Genomic DNA, 15,000 nt, shown 5'->3' with positions numbered 1-15,000 from the left:
TATCATTCTGAGGTCACAAAGAGGTAGAGGTAGAAATTGAATGGTGAATATCAGGCTCATTGTAATGCCTGGAATGGAACAGGGAATGGCACCGTTCCTCATTACAAAGAGCCCGTCCTCCTTTCTGCCTTCACTGAGTAAACCTGTTATAACATATCCAGAAGCAAAACCTTCTCTTCATTTAAACTGATGATTTCCTGTGTGCTCAGTCACATCACATTACTCATTGTCTGACCAACTGTTCAGCCTATTGTCCAGCAATTATGTTCTGTCCTAATTCTAGGATTTGGGATTATCTTGTAGTCTTGGGGCTAATCCCTCTGTTGAAACGGTATAATTCTCTGTAGGTCTGGCCTAATCTGGCCAGATTAGAGGGCCTTTTAATAGGCTGACATATTGCCATAGGATGAACTGAGAGGAAGACAGGGTTGTGTGTGTGTTTCTTGCATGAGGTTCCGGGTAGTTTTAATCCCATAATACACTGGGGCTGTTTCATTAATCGTGACGTTAGAATTATAAGGTCCTATCTCCATTTTTGTCAAAATTGAGTTTTTTTACATACTCTGATCCATTAGGTGTTTATTAATGCCTGTGTGGTGTTATTTTTAAAATGTTGCCATGTTTGAGTTAGTCATTAATAAAATACAAAGGTTCCATCTCACAAAACATAATGGAATGTAAAAACTTTGACGCTCAATATCTCTGCCCTAAACTGCCCTAAACGGAGATAGAACCTTATAATTCTAAACGGAGATAGAACCTTATAATTCAAAACTCATTGTTGAACCTTATCATTCTAAAAGTCATTGTTGGCCATTGCTCAACTTCTCACCTCTCTCCTCCCTCTTCCCTCCCTCCTTCTCCTGCAGATCACCACCATGAAGTTCCTGGCACTCGCGCTCACCATCCTGTTGGCCGCAGGTCAGTGCTCTCAGCCCTGTAAACATTGCTGCCTCCCTGCCCACCAGTTCTTTGTAATGCTCGGAACAGATTAACACTAGAACAGCTATGAGAGTAAAAAAAAGTTCTATATCTTTGCACTCGATCAAATTTCAGGACCCTCCTTTCATGACCTTTCCTAGATATGTGGTGTTCTACCACCCAGTATCCTTACATTTTCACAAATCACATCAGGATAAGCTAGAATGAAGTTATTTTGCTAGTTTTTCTGTGTAGGAAGGAAGCAGGCTAATTTACAAGCGGCGCCAACTAGTGGTCGTCGTGTGAATAGCAGATTTACATTGTAAAGACCCCCGAGGCGACGGCTCTTTTAGTAGGGAAAAAAGGCACGGCTGTTCTAGTGTTAAAGGATGATTTCAAACATGTTCCATGCATTACAACAAGCCTGTCCTCCCAATATCTCTTACGACCTCCACTCAAGCCTCCATTGATTTCATCCACGATGCTATGAAGCCTGACTCTCTCTCTCCTCCCATCTTCCCCCCCCCAGGCATCCAGGCCCGCAACATCCAGGCCGATGCCCCAACTCAGGTGGAGCAAGTGCAGGCTGCCCTGTCCATGTACCTCGGAACGGTGAAGGAAACCGCACAGAAGGCCCTGAACCATCTGGACGACACCGAGTTCAAAGAGTACAAGTAAGGAAGAGACAAGATGGTGCACTTGCGGGTTCACTCCTCTATCTTTAACTTACCTTAGTTAGTCACTCAATTGTTTTAGTAATGTTTTAGGTTATGTAAATGAAATTAAAAGTAAAAACGTGGGGCTATTCACCAACCTCCACAGACCGACGGCTATCTAACCAAACTCTCTCTCTTTCTCTCTCTCCCTCTCCCCCCCCCCCCACCAGAGCCCAGCTTTCCGGCAGCCTTGACAACCTGCAGGTGTACGCCCAGAACCTCGCCACCTCCATCACCCCCTACAGCCAGGCCCTCGGCACCCAGTTCGCGGAGGCCACCGGCGCCATCCACGCCCAGGTCAACGCCGACGTCGAGGAGCTCCGCAAGCAGCTGCAGCCCAAGCGCGACGAGCTGCGCGCCACCGTGGAGAAGCACGTGGAGGAGTACCGCGTCAAGCTGGCGCCCCTGGTCCAGGAGTACATGGCCAAGCACAAGGTGGAGATGGACGGCCTGAAGGCCAAGCTGGAGCCCATCGTGGAGGAGCTGCGCGCCAAGGTGACCGCCAACGTGGAGGAGACCAAATCCGTCCTGGTGCCCATCGTCGAAGCCGTGCGCACCAAGCTGACCGGGCGTCTGGAGGAGCTAAGGACCATGGCCGCCCCCTACGCCGAGGAGTACAAGGAGCAGCTGCAGAAGGCCATCGGGGAGGTGCGCGAGAAGGTGGGACCCCTCACCCAGGACTTCCACGGCCAGGTGGGACCCTATGCCGAGCAGCTGAAGGAGAAGTACGGCCCCGCCGCTGAGGACGCCAAGGCGAAGCTCATGGCTCTCTACGAGACCATCAGCAAGGCCATGCAGGCATAAATGTCGAGTGCACACCTCCCTCCCCCCTACCTACACCCCCACCTCCCCCCTTTTCCTTTCACACGCTGCTCCCTCCCCACCCCACACCTCCTACACCAATGCCAAGCTTTGATGCACTTCAATCTGCAACAACAATGGCAGGACTCTTCTCGCACACACACACACAAACAACATTCAAGTCACATGCACTCAAGCATGTGCAAGATGCACGATCACACACACACACACACACACACATACATACCCTGTATCTGTACCGTGACCATCTCTTGTGAATGACTGATGAAGGATTTCATTCACAATAAAAGTGTAATTGTGTGTAAGTGTTATGTGAGTGTTCACAAGTGCATAAAACGTTGTTGCCACTTCTTCTAGACCGCTTCAACAAATACAGCTCAATAAACATCGGACTGTTTCATATTATTCTCTTCTCGTGGTGTGCCTTTTTTTACCATTTAGAACTCAGTTGCTATATTTTAGAATGTTTTTTTTAAATCTTTTAGAATGTTCTGTACCCCTTGAAGAATACACAGGGGGCAAGGAAATAAGATAAACCACAGGGTTACAATAATAATCTTTTTAATAACCTCTCAGGGGTAAGGAGCTGCAACACAACACTCTTCCAAAACTAAACTCAACACACACTGTTGGCAGGTGGCGCCCCCTGGCAAGGTTTCTGTCCTTCACAATAAAAGTGTAGAACTTGACCTTAAACATACATTTCACATGACATATCCTAACTATAAAATGACAAACCAAGGTATTAAGATGTTCAGTGTTGTAGATGTACCTGATCCTAGATCCTAGATCATGGCCCGGTTCTATGCGTCGTCTACCACAATTCAACGCTAGTCTTTGTATTTTAACAACAAACACAACTTTGATAGGATTTAATACAACAAACACAACGTTGATATAGCCTGGAATGTTGAACATCCCTCTATTTCAGAAGGGTGACATGACACAGGGAAAAACAACATTTATACTTTTGTTGAAATTACTCGTAGTTTGTTTTATTTATCTGTATGATCTTTCATTCATGACAAAAGCCTGGCTGACACAGAGGACGTGAAACACCTCTAATAATCGCAAGGTCAGCGGTTCGGTGTTTCGATCCCCGGCTGACCATGTGTTGAGGTGTCCTTGGGCAAGACACTGAACCCCAAATTGCTCCAAATGAGCGGGCCTGCTCAGAATTATGTGTATGAATGGGTGAATGAGATGCCATTGTAAAGCGCTTTGGAATAAGGCGCTATATATATAAGTGCAGTCCATTTACCATTTACAACGTAAACATTTAATAAAGGCATAATGGCCAGTAGACACTATTCAAAAAGCATGTGGGTAAAATTCAGTGTATGAAAGCTAGAGAAAACAAAACACCAATGGTCATGAGTGATCTGCGCGAGAAAAGACTTCCCCATGACAACGGAAAACACGGTTGAATGCTTCAGCAAGAAGGGCACTGGCCGGGTCCAAAGTGGGAGCAGGGCAGAGGGCCAGGGTATTGACTGGACTGAAAGTGTCTGACCGAGACAGACTTGAAGCAGAGGAGAGGGCCAAGGCACTGGCCGAGTCGAAAGTGGAGTCTGATCAAGACAGGCTTGAAGCGGCTGTGGCGCAGGAGGTAGAGTCGCCGTCTAATGATCACAAGGTCGGCAGATCGGCGGTTCGAGCCCCGGCTGGCCACATGTCGAAGTGTCCTTGGGCAAGACACTGAACCCCAAAATTGCTCCCAGTGAGCGGGCCGGCGCCTTGCATGGCAGCTTGCCGCTATTGGTGTGGGAATGTGAATGTGTGTGTGAATGGGTGAATGAGAGGCCGTTGTAAAGCACTTTGGAGCAGCTTTGGAGCAGCAAAAAAGGCGCTATATAAGTGCAGTCCATTTACCATTTTACCATTTGAAGCAGAGGAGAGGGCCAAGGCACTGGCCCGAATCGAAAGTGGAGTCTGACCAAGCCAGACTTGAAGCAGAGGAGAGGGCTAGAGTGTTCTAGGTGAAGCTGGGACAGAATGCACTAAAATCCAGAAGTGGAGGGATAGAGAGCTAAAGGGTGAAAAAACGAAGGGGGGACCAGCCCCTCTCCCCTACCAACAATCTGCCCTGTGAGAGAACTCAAGCCAGCCCCTCCTCCCTCCCCACCCCTCTACCCTGTGAGAGAACTCAAGCAAATGTGACAGGGTCTGGAGAAGTGACAGAGACCAAGACAAATGTGACAGAGACCAAGTAGGTAACTGTGAATTCGCACACAAATAACAAAAAGGTTTATTTTGAAGAGCCCACTCAATATAACAAACAGCAGTTTTAGGAAAAACTGTAAAAACCATCAAAAACATGACGCAAAGAATAAATAACACCTGGTGGTGGAGAAAGGGAGGTATGAGGACCTGTGGCCTCCAAGACCAGATTCCATTGCTAGTTGACATAGTTTCTCTGAGAGATGAGTGCCAGAGACAGAGAGAGACATCACCTGCTAGCCTGAAACATCATTCCTTTGTAATCGAATAAAGTACCCTCTCCAATAGACATCAACCTTCAGATCTCTGCATTTAATTTCATTGCAAACCTGAAAACGATTGTGTTGTTGCGGAAGAAATGACACATAATATATAATCTAACAACTGTAATATCCAGAGATATACTTTAACTAAAATATATAGTATATATTGTACACTTATGATCTGTATACAATTTCAAAACACTGGATGATTCATATTAACTGTACAACTAGAAATGTCACAGCACCAAAATTGACCAAAATGGAGATGTATGATTCTTTATTGCAAGCGTTCATATGTACTAGATATTAGACATTGTAATATAAGCATAGTGCTACTAGTCATTGGCCAGTTTCACAGACAAGGCTTAAGCCTAATCCTGGACTAAAAAGCATCTTCAATGGAGATTTTACATTGAAAGTGTGATTTAGTCCAGGACTAGGCTTAAGCCTTGTCTGTGAAACCGGCCCAATTGTGTTGGTGGCTATTCGTGAGCTTAGAATGATAAGGTTCTATCTCCGTTTAGAATGATAAGGTTCTATCTCCGTTTAGAATGATAAGGTTCTATCTCCGTTTAGAATGATAAGGTTCTATCTCCGTTTAGAATGATAAGGTTCTATCTCCGTTTAGAATGATAAGGTTCTATCTCCGTTTAGAATGATAAGGTTCTATCTCCGTTTAGGGCAGTTCAGAGATATTGAGCGTCAAAGTTTTTACATTCCATTATGTTTTATGAGATGGAACCTTTGTATTTTATGAATTACTAACTAAAAAATGTCAGCATTTTAAAAAATAACACCACACAGGCATTAATAAACACCTAATGGATCAGATTATGTAAAAAACTCAATTTTGACCAAAAATGGAGATAGAGCCTTATAATTCTAACGTCACGTATTGCCATGATTAATGAGTTGATCATTAGAGTGTGTGTCAGTCTATTGACAGGCTGGGCGCTGGTAGACTTTCATTAGAGGCAGGGTAGATGGATGGGGCTCTACTCTGCAACCCTGGGGCTGAACCCTATCACCACTGTCCCATCATACACACACGTAGGGCATCAGACACACACAAGCACACACACACACACACACACACACACACACACACACACACACGCACACTCTAGTGATAAACTTGTTTTTATAAAGTAAGAGTTTACGGCTGAATCCTAGAACTTCAGATCAGCAAATCTCCCATTGACATCAACTCATGATACACACATGTCAATGTTAGTCTATCTCATGATACACACATATCAGTGTTAGTCTATCTACGCACACAGATCTCAATTCTTTCCTTAGGGTTAGGCCAACCACTGCCATGTGTTTGTTACAGTAGGCTCACAGGTCACACAGCTACAATAACCTTTCTAGACTTGCTTGCTTTTATGATATGGTTATATATATATGTTTTGCTTTCGTTTTTAAAATGTATTTAGAGAGAGAGAGAGAGAGAGAGAGAGAGAGAGAGAGAGAGAGAGAGAGAAGGTTGAGGTCTCAGGCTGAGATAACCATTTAGGCAGCAGTGATCAGTGTAGCTGAATATCCAATTAGAACGGTGTTGAAACAGTGAATGGGGAACAGCAATGTGTTTAATCAATAGCAGCAGTTGCCTTCTGTCTAAGACCTGTCCTCACTCAATAACCCAGGATAACTACAATGTAATTACTGACCTCTACATTGCCAAGTGATGTGATCCCCCCCCCCCCTCCCAGTCCAAACACAATGCATTGTGATCTCACGGCTCTCGTGTGTGTGTGTGTGTGTGTGTGTGTGTGTGTGTGTGTGTGTGTGTGTGTGTGTGTGTGTGATCAGTGCATGTCAGTGGCAATATGAGTTTCTAATGGATGAGGTTGAAATCTCAGAGTCCCTTGAGTGTGTGTGTGTGTGTGTGTGTGTGTGTGTGTGTGTGTGTGTGTACACCTATAAAAACCTCCAGTCCCAGACACCCCAGTCAGACAGTGGTGTACCCCAAACTACACCAGCAGAGAACTGAGGCTTTGAGACCAGGGTTAGCTGTGCTTTGGTCAAAGTCTATTACTCTACACTGGATAGAACACTGTTGAGTTTAGTTTAGTTCCACCTACAAACATACCAGATGATACACTCGATTAAGAATCATCAAGGATAAAAGCACCAACAGAAGTCAACGACTTTGTGGTCGGCGGGACAGCGGAGGACACACAGCTGGTCAGAGGTTAACGAGGAGCGATCAGAACAACTGGAGACTGGGAGGATCACACACCCATCATGGACGGTAAGGCCTATAGATAGCAGCTTCACTGTGTTCTTCTTATTCATATCGTGACGTTAGAATTATAAGGTTCTATCTCCATTTTTGTTAAAATGTAGTTTTTTTACATAATCTGATCCATTAGGTGTTTATTAATGCCTGTGTGGTGTTATTTTTTAAATGTTGACATTTTTGAGTTAGTAATTCATAAAATACAAAGGTTCCATCTCACAAAACATAATGGAATGTAAAAACTTTGACGCTCAATATCTCTGAACTGCCCTAAACGGAGATAGAACCTTAGAATTCTAAGCTCACGATATTCTATTCCACTTCTCTTGTGACGTCATGTTTGATTCATTTGATGTTACTCTGGAGAAATCGTGTGTTCAATCATGATGATGCTATTCTGGTGAAATAATATTTCAATCATGTTTATTTCTGTTGAAATCATCAATGTGACAGGGTCTGGTAAAAAATAGTCCTCAAGTAGGGCAATGTTTTTTTTCCAGTTTTTCAGATGATGAGATTTTAGATTGTAAGCTTTCAATTGATGTGTCATACATTGACATCTGAAAATAGTTGAAGAAGATTATGCTTGTTTGAATGTTGGTCCACCTCAAACCAAATAGCGGAGAGAAAAAAGGAACATCACTACAAACTGCATGTTTAGCACATCACAACATGCTGATAGAACATTCTAAAGACACATAGAACATTCTAAAGACACATAGCTACACATTTAGAAGATCACACGGTCCTTGCTTTTGAAGACTTCCTAAAACATAATTTTTTTTACAAGCCATGTATCATTTACCCAGTAGCCTATGGCAGAGGACACAGTAAATCCAATTCACAAATGTAAAAAGTATTTAGTGATCGTAAAACTGTTGTTTGTTAAAATCAAACTGTTGTTTGAAAAAATCAGGTGTAGTGCTGAGGCACAAACATGTACATTTCAAGCCTGCAAACTGCGACACTTTAAATAAATGTGAAATAACACTATTGTGCAATATGACAACCCTAGTCGTCTAAGTTTTTTTTTTTTTTTTTTTCCTTTCCTAACACCAGGGGAGCCACCCCTCCTAAATTTCGTTGTTGGTACCTGTACTGTAGCAATGACAATAAAGACCATTCATTCATTCATTCATTATAATGAGTGGGCACTTCAACACTTAAACATTCGTGATATGCAAAAAATGGAAAACACTTTTTGGTAATTTGCGTGACTTGAGAATTGCCGACACATGTTGAAACTATTCTGCTAGATTTTCTAAGTGGTCGCCTCTCCTCCCTTCTCCTCTTCTCCTCTCCTCCTCTCCTCCTCTCCTCCTCTCCTCCTCTCCTCCTCTCCTTGTCTCCTCCTCTCCTTCTCTCCTCCTCTCCTCCTCTCCTCCTCTCCCCCCCTCCTCCTCTCCTCTCCTCTCCTTCTCTCCTCCTCTCCTCCTCTCCTCCCCTCCTCCTCTCCTCCTCTCCTCCCCTCCTCCTCTCCTCCTCTCCTCCTCTCCTCCTCTCCTCTCCTCCTCTCCTCCTCTCCTCCTCTCCTCCTCTCCTCCTCTCCTCCTCTCCTCCTCTCCTCCTCCTCTCCTCCTCTCCTCCTCTCCTCCTCTCCTCCCTTCTCCTCCTCTCCTCTCCTCCTCTCCTCCTCTCCTCCTCTCCTCCTCTCCTCCTCTCCTCCCTTCTCCTCCTCTCCTCTCCTCCCCTCCTCCCCTCCTCCTCTCCTCCTCTCCTTCTCCCCTCCTCTCCTCTCCTCCTCTCCTCCTCTCCCCCTCTCTCCTCCTCTCCTCCCCTCCTCCTCTCCTCCTCTCCTCCCCTCCTCCTCTCCTCTCCCCCCCTCTCCTCCTCTCCTCCTATCCTCCTCTCCTCCTCTACTCCTCCTCCTCTCCTCCTCTCCTCCTCTCCTCCTCCTATCCTCCTCTACTCCTCTCCTCCTCTCTTCCTCCTCTCCTCCTCTCCTCCTCTCCTCCTCTCCTCCTCCTCTCCTCCTCCTATCCTCCTCTCCTCCTCTCTTCCTCCTCTCCTCCTCCTCTCCTCTCCTCAGTTCCTCAGCTGTCTCACGGCTGTGCCCTCTCCCTGCCCTGCTGTACAGAGGGGGTCCCAGCGTGTGGTAAAGCCCCCCAGGTCAGCCAGGTCAGGGTGCAGCTGGAGATGCACGCGCTGTGGCAACAGTTTGACCAGCTGGGCACAGAGATGATCGTCACCAAGGCTGGGAGGTAGGGACACACACACACACACACAGGCGCGCGCACACACACACACAGACACACACACACACACACACACACACACACAGGCAGACAGACAGACGCGTACACACACACACACACACACGTAGGCACACACACACACACACACACACACACACACAGGCAGACAGACAGACACACACACACACACAGACACACACACACACAGGCAGACAGACAGACACACACACACACACACAGACACACACACACACACACACAGGCAGACAGACAGACACACACACACACAGACACACACACAGGCGTGCGCACACACATACAGAGTAACATTCTTGGGTTCAGGTTCATTGACATTGGCATTGCAGTAGAATCCCAAAATAATAATAAAGTAGGCAGGATATAAAAGTCGTCTCCAAAGTCGTTTCCACACACACACACACACACACACACACACACACACACACACACACACAAGCCTGTATCGACGTTGTGCTTTTTTCCCCACTTGGTTGGTATGTACATCCCAGGTGAGGTCGTGTGTGCAAACCCACACACACAGTTGCACATGCGAAAACACAGACACAGACAGACACACAGACAGACACAAACACACACACACACACACACACACACACACACACACCCACACACACACAATCAGTTATGGTAAGAATCCCTCTGTCCTCTGCTGTGTTCCTGGGGACTTCTAGAAGGATGTTTCCGACGTTCCAGGTGCGGATCTCCGGGATGGATCCTGTGGCGGAGTACGTTCTGCTGCTCGACTTCCTGCCCGTGGACGACAAGAGATACAGGTGAGGTACACACACACACACACACACATTTTAGTATCTTTATTTGCGTTCACATTTTACAATAAAATTCTTGAACACAAACATTAGTAGCTGCATCAGCATAGGACACTCGGTTGCTCAATGTGTTTCAGTGTGAGTCTAAGGGTACAGGTAACACCTTCTCCTCCATATGTGCCGGCTGCCAATTATTGCAGATATTGAACAGAATTTTGCCAGGGCCTTCGCTTTAGGCTTAGGAATTCCTGCTGTCTGCAAACCCCTGACCACTAGTCTGTGGACACTTCCAAGGCTTCCAAATATAAAGCCAAGCAATTTACATCTGTAACCAAGCTCACACTCACTCGTGTGTGTGTGTGTGTGTGTAGATATGCCTTCCACAGCTCGTCCTGGTTGTTGGCGGGGCGTGCGGACGTGGCGGCCCCAGGGAGGATGCACTTCCACCCAGACTCCCCGGCCAGGGGCGCCCAGTGGATGAAGCAGACCGTCTCCTTCGACACCCTGAAGCTGACCAACAACCTGCTGGACGACAACGGACATGTGAGACAACAATTCTACAAAATACAGGAGAAGAGGGGAGGAGAGGAGGGGAGGAGGAGGAGGAGAGGAGAGGAGGGGGAGTAGAGGAGGGGAAGGGACACTAGTAAACACAAACAAACACCTGATAATGTATGTGTGTATTTGCACGGTACCCATCCAGATGATCCTGAACTCCATGCATCGGTACCAGCCCAGGTTCCATGTGGTGTACGTGGACCCGCGGCGTGACAGCCAGCGCTACGCCCACAGCAACTTCTCCACCTTCTCCTTCCCAGAGACCTGCTTCATCGCCGTCACCGCCTACCAGAACCACAGGGTACGACTGCTGCTGTTGTTGTTGTTGTTGTTGTTGCTGCTGCTGTTGATGATGATGATGATGATGATGATGATGCTGATGATGATGATGATGATGATGCTGATGATGATGCTATATGTTGCCACTTGAGTCCAACTACAATTGCCCCCCTTGGAAACGCCTTTTTTTATGCTTTATCTGGATAATATCATGTACTGTAACTATGACAACTGATGCTGTATTGTGTTTACTCTCCTACTCTCTCTCCTCTCTCTCTCCTCTCTCTCTCTTCTCTCTCTCTCTCTCTCTCTCTCTCTCTCTCTCTCTCTCTCCTCTCTCTCTCTTCTCTCTCTCCTCTCTGTCTCATACTCTCTGTCCTTTTTATCCCCCCCACCCTATCTCGATCTGTCCATTCTGCTCTCTCTCTCTCTCTCTCTCTCTCTCTCTCTCTCTCTCTCTCTCTCTCTCTCTCTCTCTCTCTCTCTCTCTCTCTCTCTTTCCTTTCGTTCCCTGCTGCCCATGTTCCCTCTCTCCGCCCAGATCACCCAGTTAAAGATCGCCAGCAACCCGTTCGCTAAGGGCTTCAGAACCACTGACCCAGAAGGCTGGTGAGACAAACACCTTCATTTGATAGTGTGTTGACTTGGATGGAGGAGTGTTAACATACAGTTAAACATATAAGTCAAGGGGACCAGGGGACCAGTGGACTAGGGGACCAGGGGACCAGGGGACCAGGGGACTAGGGGACTAGGGGACCAGGGGACTAGGGAACCAGGGGACTAGGGGACTAGGGGACTAGGGGACTAGGGGACCAGGGGACTAGGGGACTAGGGGACTAGGGGACAAGGGGACCAGGGGAGTGCGAGTGTGGCGCAGAGGACCAAACCGCAGACCATGTTATCCTGGATTGCCCGGTGTACCACCCACCCAACGGGATGCATGGTCTGTCGGTATTAGATGACGAGACGATGACGTGGCTTCTGGAGGGAAATATCCAGAAATATAGCCCGGGTGAGCCCCTCAACCAGGTCTCGGGGTGGTAAAAGGGTAGTAGCCCCTCGGCCCCGAGCCTGGTGGAGTGGAGAGGAAAACAACAACCCATACGCCGAAGAAGAATGAGCCCATCCTCCAGTTTCTACCTCCACCAGCCTCCCCTGAAAAGGGCAACTATCAAATTCAGAGATCGAGGAGGAGGAACATTGTATTGTTTTGTTTGTAGGCATCATACGAATTCCTACGAAACGTAATTATTATATCAGTTACTACATACAGTTATCACATAATTATAGTTAGATCATTCACTTTGACTATGATATATTCTTATCCCGGTATCTTATCACCTTGTCTCCAGGTTAAGGAGCAGTCTCTATAATACCTGAACTTTAACCCTGTTCATGGGTCACTATGGGTCACCTCAATAATGTTACTGACCATAAAATCATACCTGTGATACTGGGTCACTGTGACATTGCGTGAGCTTAGAATGATAAGGTTCTATCTCCGTTTAGGGCAGTTCAGAGATATTGAGCGTCAAAGTTGTTACATTCCATTATGTTTTGTGAGATGGAACCTTTTAAAATGTCAACATTTTAAAAATAACACCACACAGGCATTAATAAACACCTAATGGATCAGATAATGTAAAAAACTAAATTTTGACCAAAAACAGAGATAGAACCTTGTAATTCTAACGTCACGATTGGTTAAATACATACAGCAGTGCTGGCTGGTGGAGGTAACAATGCGGAGGACAGGCTGGTTGTAAAGCATGGGATGGAATTAGGAATGGTGTTTGTCCTCCGATCTCTACCCTCCACCAGCCTCCACAGACATCACATATTTGAGCTGTGCTTGTAATAGTTTGTCTGGAAGAACAGAACAAAAGGAACATTATCTAGCTATTAACTAAGCACTGCAGACACAAATACCATTGAGTATTTGACATCACTATTATGTATTTGACCTCGGTGTGATTGTCAACCTTGTTGTGTGTCCCTGTGTGTGGCTGTGTGTCCCTGTGTGTGGCTGTGTGTGTCTGTGTGTCCCTATGTGTTCCTGTATGGCTGTGTGTCCCTGTGTGTCCCTATGTGTTCCTGAATGCTGAATGCTGAATGCTGAATGCTGACCCAATCCCAATCCTGTATGGCTGTGTATCCCTGTGTGTGGCTGTGTGTCTGTCTATGTGTTCCTGTATGGCTGTGTCCCCCTATGTTTAACATAGAGTTAACAACTTAACATTAACACATTTGGACCCTAGGTTAACTCCTATGTGTGCCTGTGTGTGGCTGTGTGAAACAGGGTGGGCAGTGCCAGGCATCCGCTACCCGCCTGGCAACCACCAGAGGGCAGTCACGAGTCTAGCAGCGTCCCAGAAGACCACCAGCGGTCACGGAACACAAAGGGTCTGACACGTAAGTCACCAAGGCCTGCTGAGGCACTGCCTGCGCTTGTCCTGAACTCAAAGCAACGGTCGGTGTGTCACATTGAATTAAAATGATGTTTTAGGCAACAGTCAGCCTCTCTGTATGTCACTCTATTACCTAGTGTAGTATTTTTCTTAAGTTACTTGTTGGATATTAATCAAGAATATACTTCTGAGTTTTAAGACTATTTATTTAAACAAAGTACACAGGTTACAAAATATATGAGAGCTGGCTGCTGGGGGGGGAATGGGATCAGAGAGAGAGAGAGAGCTGGTTTCATCTGTTCCCACCTTTATACCTTTTGGTATGCAAATTATAGCTTCAACAATGGCCCTATCATTTTTACTGTAGGGATGCTCGGGTGTGAGAACTAGGCAGACTTTACGTGATGTCACTGGGGTTATAGGTCAGGGGGGTAGGGCACAGATCACAAGGGGCCATTTTAGAACGGCCTCATGGCTCCAACAAAGGGTTGTAAATACCCGACCCTAGCCCCCACAGTCAGGGGGAACCTTACAACAAAAGGCAACAGCTTATACATAGATACAGGTTATATGGTTTCTGTGCCTGTATGTGAGCCAAAATACACTACACTAGCACACTGCTGAGCCCAACCATACTGTTACTGGATTAGCCTGGCTAGGCATCGACCATGGTCGCGGTGCTGGAAAGGACCATGTCACAAGGACAGCTAGCTAGCACTGTGTGGTTCTGTAGTGTGCAATGGCCCTCCATCTCAGTTCACTCCAGTTCAAACTCCTCTAGCACTAGCTAACCTTAAAATCAGTCTGTGGAGTCTGGTGGAGGTAGAAATCAGAGGACGGGCTCATATTATGACTCTGAGCTCTGTTACATTTACATTTACATTTTACATGTTTGGCATTTAGCAGACGCCTTATTCCAAAGCGACTTACAATCAATACATTTGAATACTAAGCAAGAGAATCATCAATCCACCAGTCGTAGCAGGAAGAGTAATCCAGCTCAGGCCCGGGGCCACTGATAGAAGGAAAAACCTTCTTCTATCACCTTCTTCTAAACTTTTTTTGACACTGGAGAAACAGCGAAACAGTACAAGGGGGGCAATAGAAGTGTTTAGGGACACAGTAGAGGGGAAAAGCGGGTGTCTTCAGGAGACGCAGTGCTGAGGGGCAGATGCATGGAATGGAATGATGGATGGTATCAAACCCACGTGTTTGATACCATTCCCCATTCCATAATTCCATTCCATGCATTACAAAGGGTCCCGTCCTCCGATTTCTACCTCCACCAGCCTCCAATGTCTGAACTGTTTATCTTGCTCCTTTTTCACACTAGCTTCTTCCACTACACTGCTAACTAACCCACCCTTTCTTCCTCTAGGGCAAGATGACCAAAACACGACGACCTCCCTGTTGTCAGAGCAGCATGGACTAGTCCACCATCACAGAGAGGGACTGAGCTGTACCACTGAAAGAAAGGAGGGGGACAATATTATTTTTCCATCCTCAAGTTTCTTCACCCGTCCGAACTTCTGGGACTGTCCAGGATCTTCTGAGAGATGAAACCCCA

The 15,000-nt window shown here is 46.4% G+C and overlaps 2 protein-coding genes across 2 annotated transcripts in view; both read left to right on the top strand.

Moving 5' to 3' along the window:
* Positions 1 to 2,864, top strand: part of LOC308174183 (uncharacterized protein) — a 3,713-nt gene extending 849 nt beyond the window's left edge. Inside the window, exons 2-4 of the mRNA XM_080549258.1 lie at positions 870 to 921; positions 1,451 to 1,595; positions 1,808 to 2,864. Coding sequence (XP_080405384.1) covers positions 870 to 921; positions 1,451 to 1,595; positions 1,808 to 2,441 — 831 coding nt within the window. The 3' untranslated portion in view covers positions 2,442 to 2,864. The remainder of the gene's footprint in view (positions 1 to 869; positions 922 to 1,450; positions 1,596 to 1,807) is intronic.
* Positions 2,865 to 7,192: 4,328 nt separating this feature from the next.
* LOC308174239 (T-box transcription factor TBX1-like) lies at positions 7,193 to 13,434 on the top strand (the record flags this gene model as incomplete). The annotated part of the gene is made up of 7 exons (XM_080549320.1): positions 7,193 to 7,199; positions 9,217 to 9,388; positions 10,093 to 10,194; positions 10,560 to 10,731; positions 10,892 to 11,047; positions 11,567 to 11,630; positions 13,325 to 13,434. 7 exons carry the CDS (start codon positions 7,193 to 7,195, stop codon positions 13,432 to 13,434), a joined length of 783 nt encoding a protein of 260 aa, XP_080405446.1.
* Positions 13,435 to 15,000: the final 1,566 nt, after the last annotated feature.

Source organism: Nansenia antarctica (assembly GCF_963989245.1).
Source record: "Nansenia antarctica genome assembly, chromosome: 19".
Taxonomy (NCBI): domain Eukaryota; kingdom Metazoa; phylum Chordata; class Actinopteri; order Argentiniformes; family Microstomatidae; genus Nansenia; species Nansenia antarctica.
Note: the sequence above shows the minus strand (reverse complement) of the source record. Positions and strands in the feature narration are given on the sequence as shown.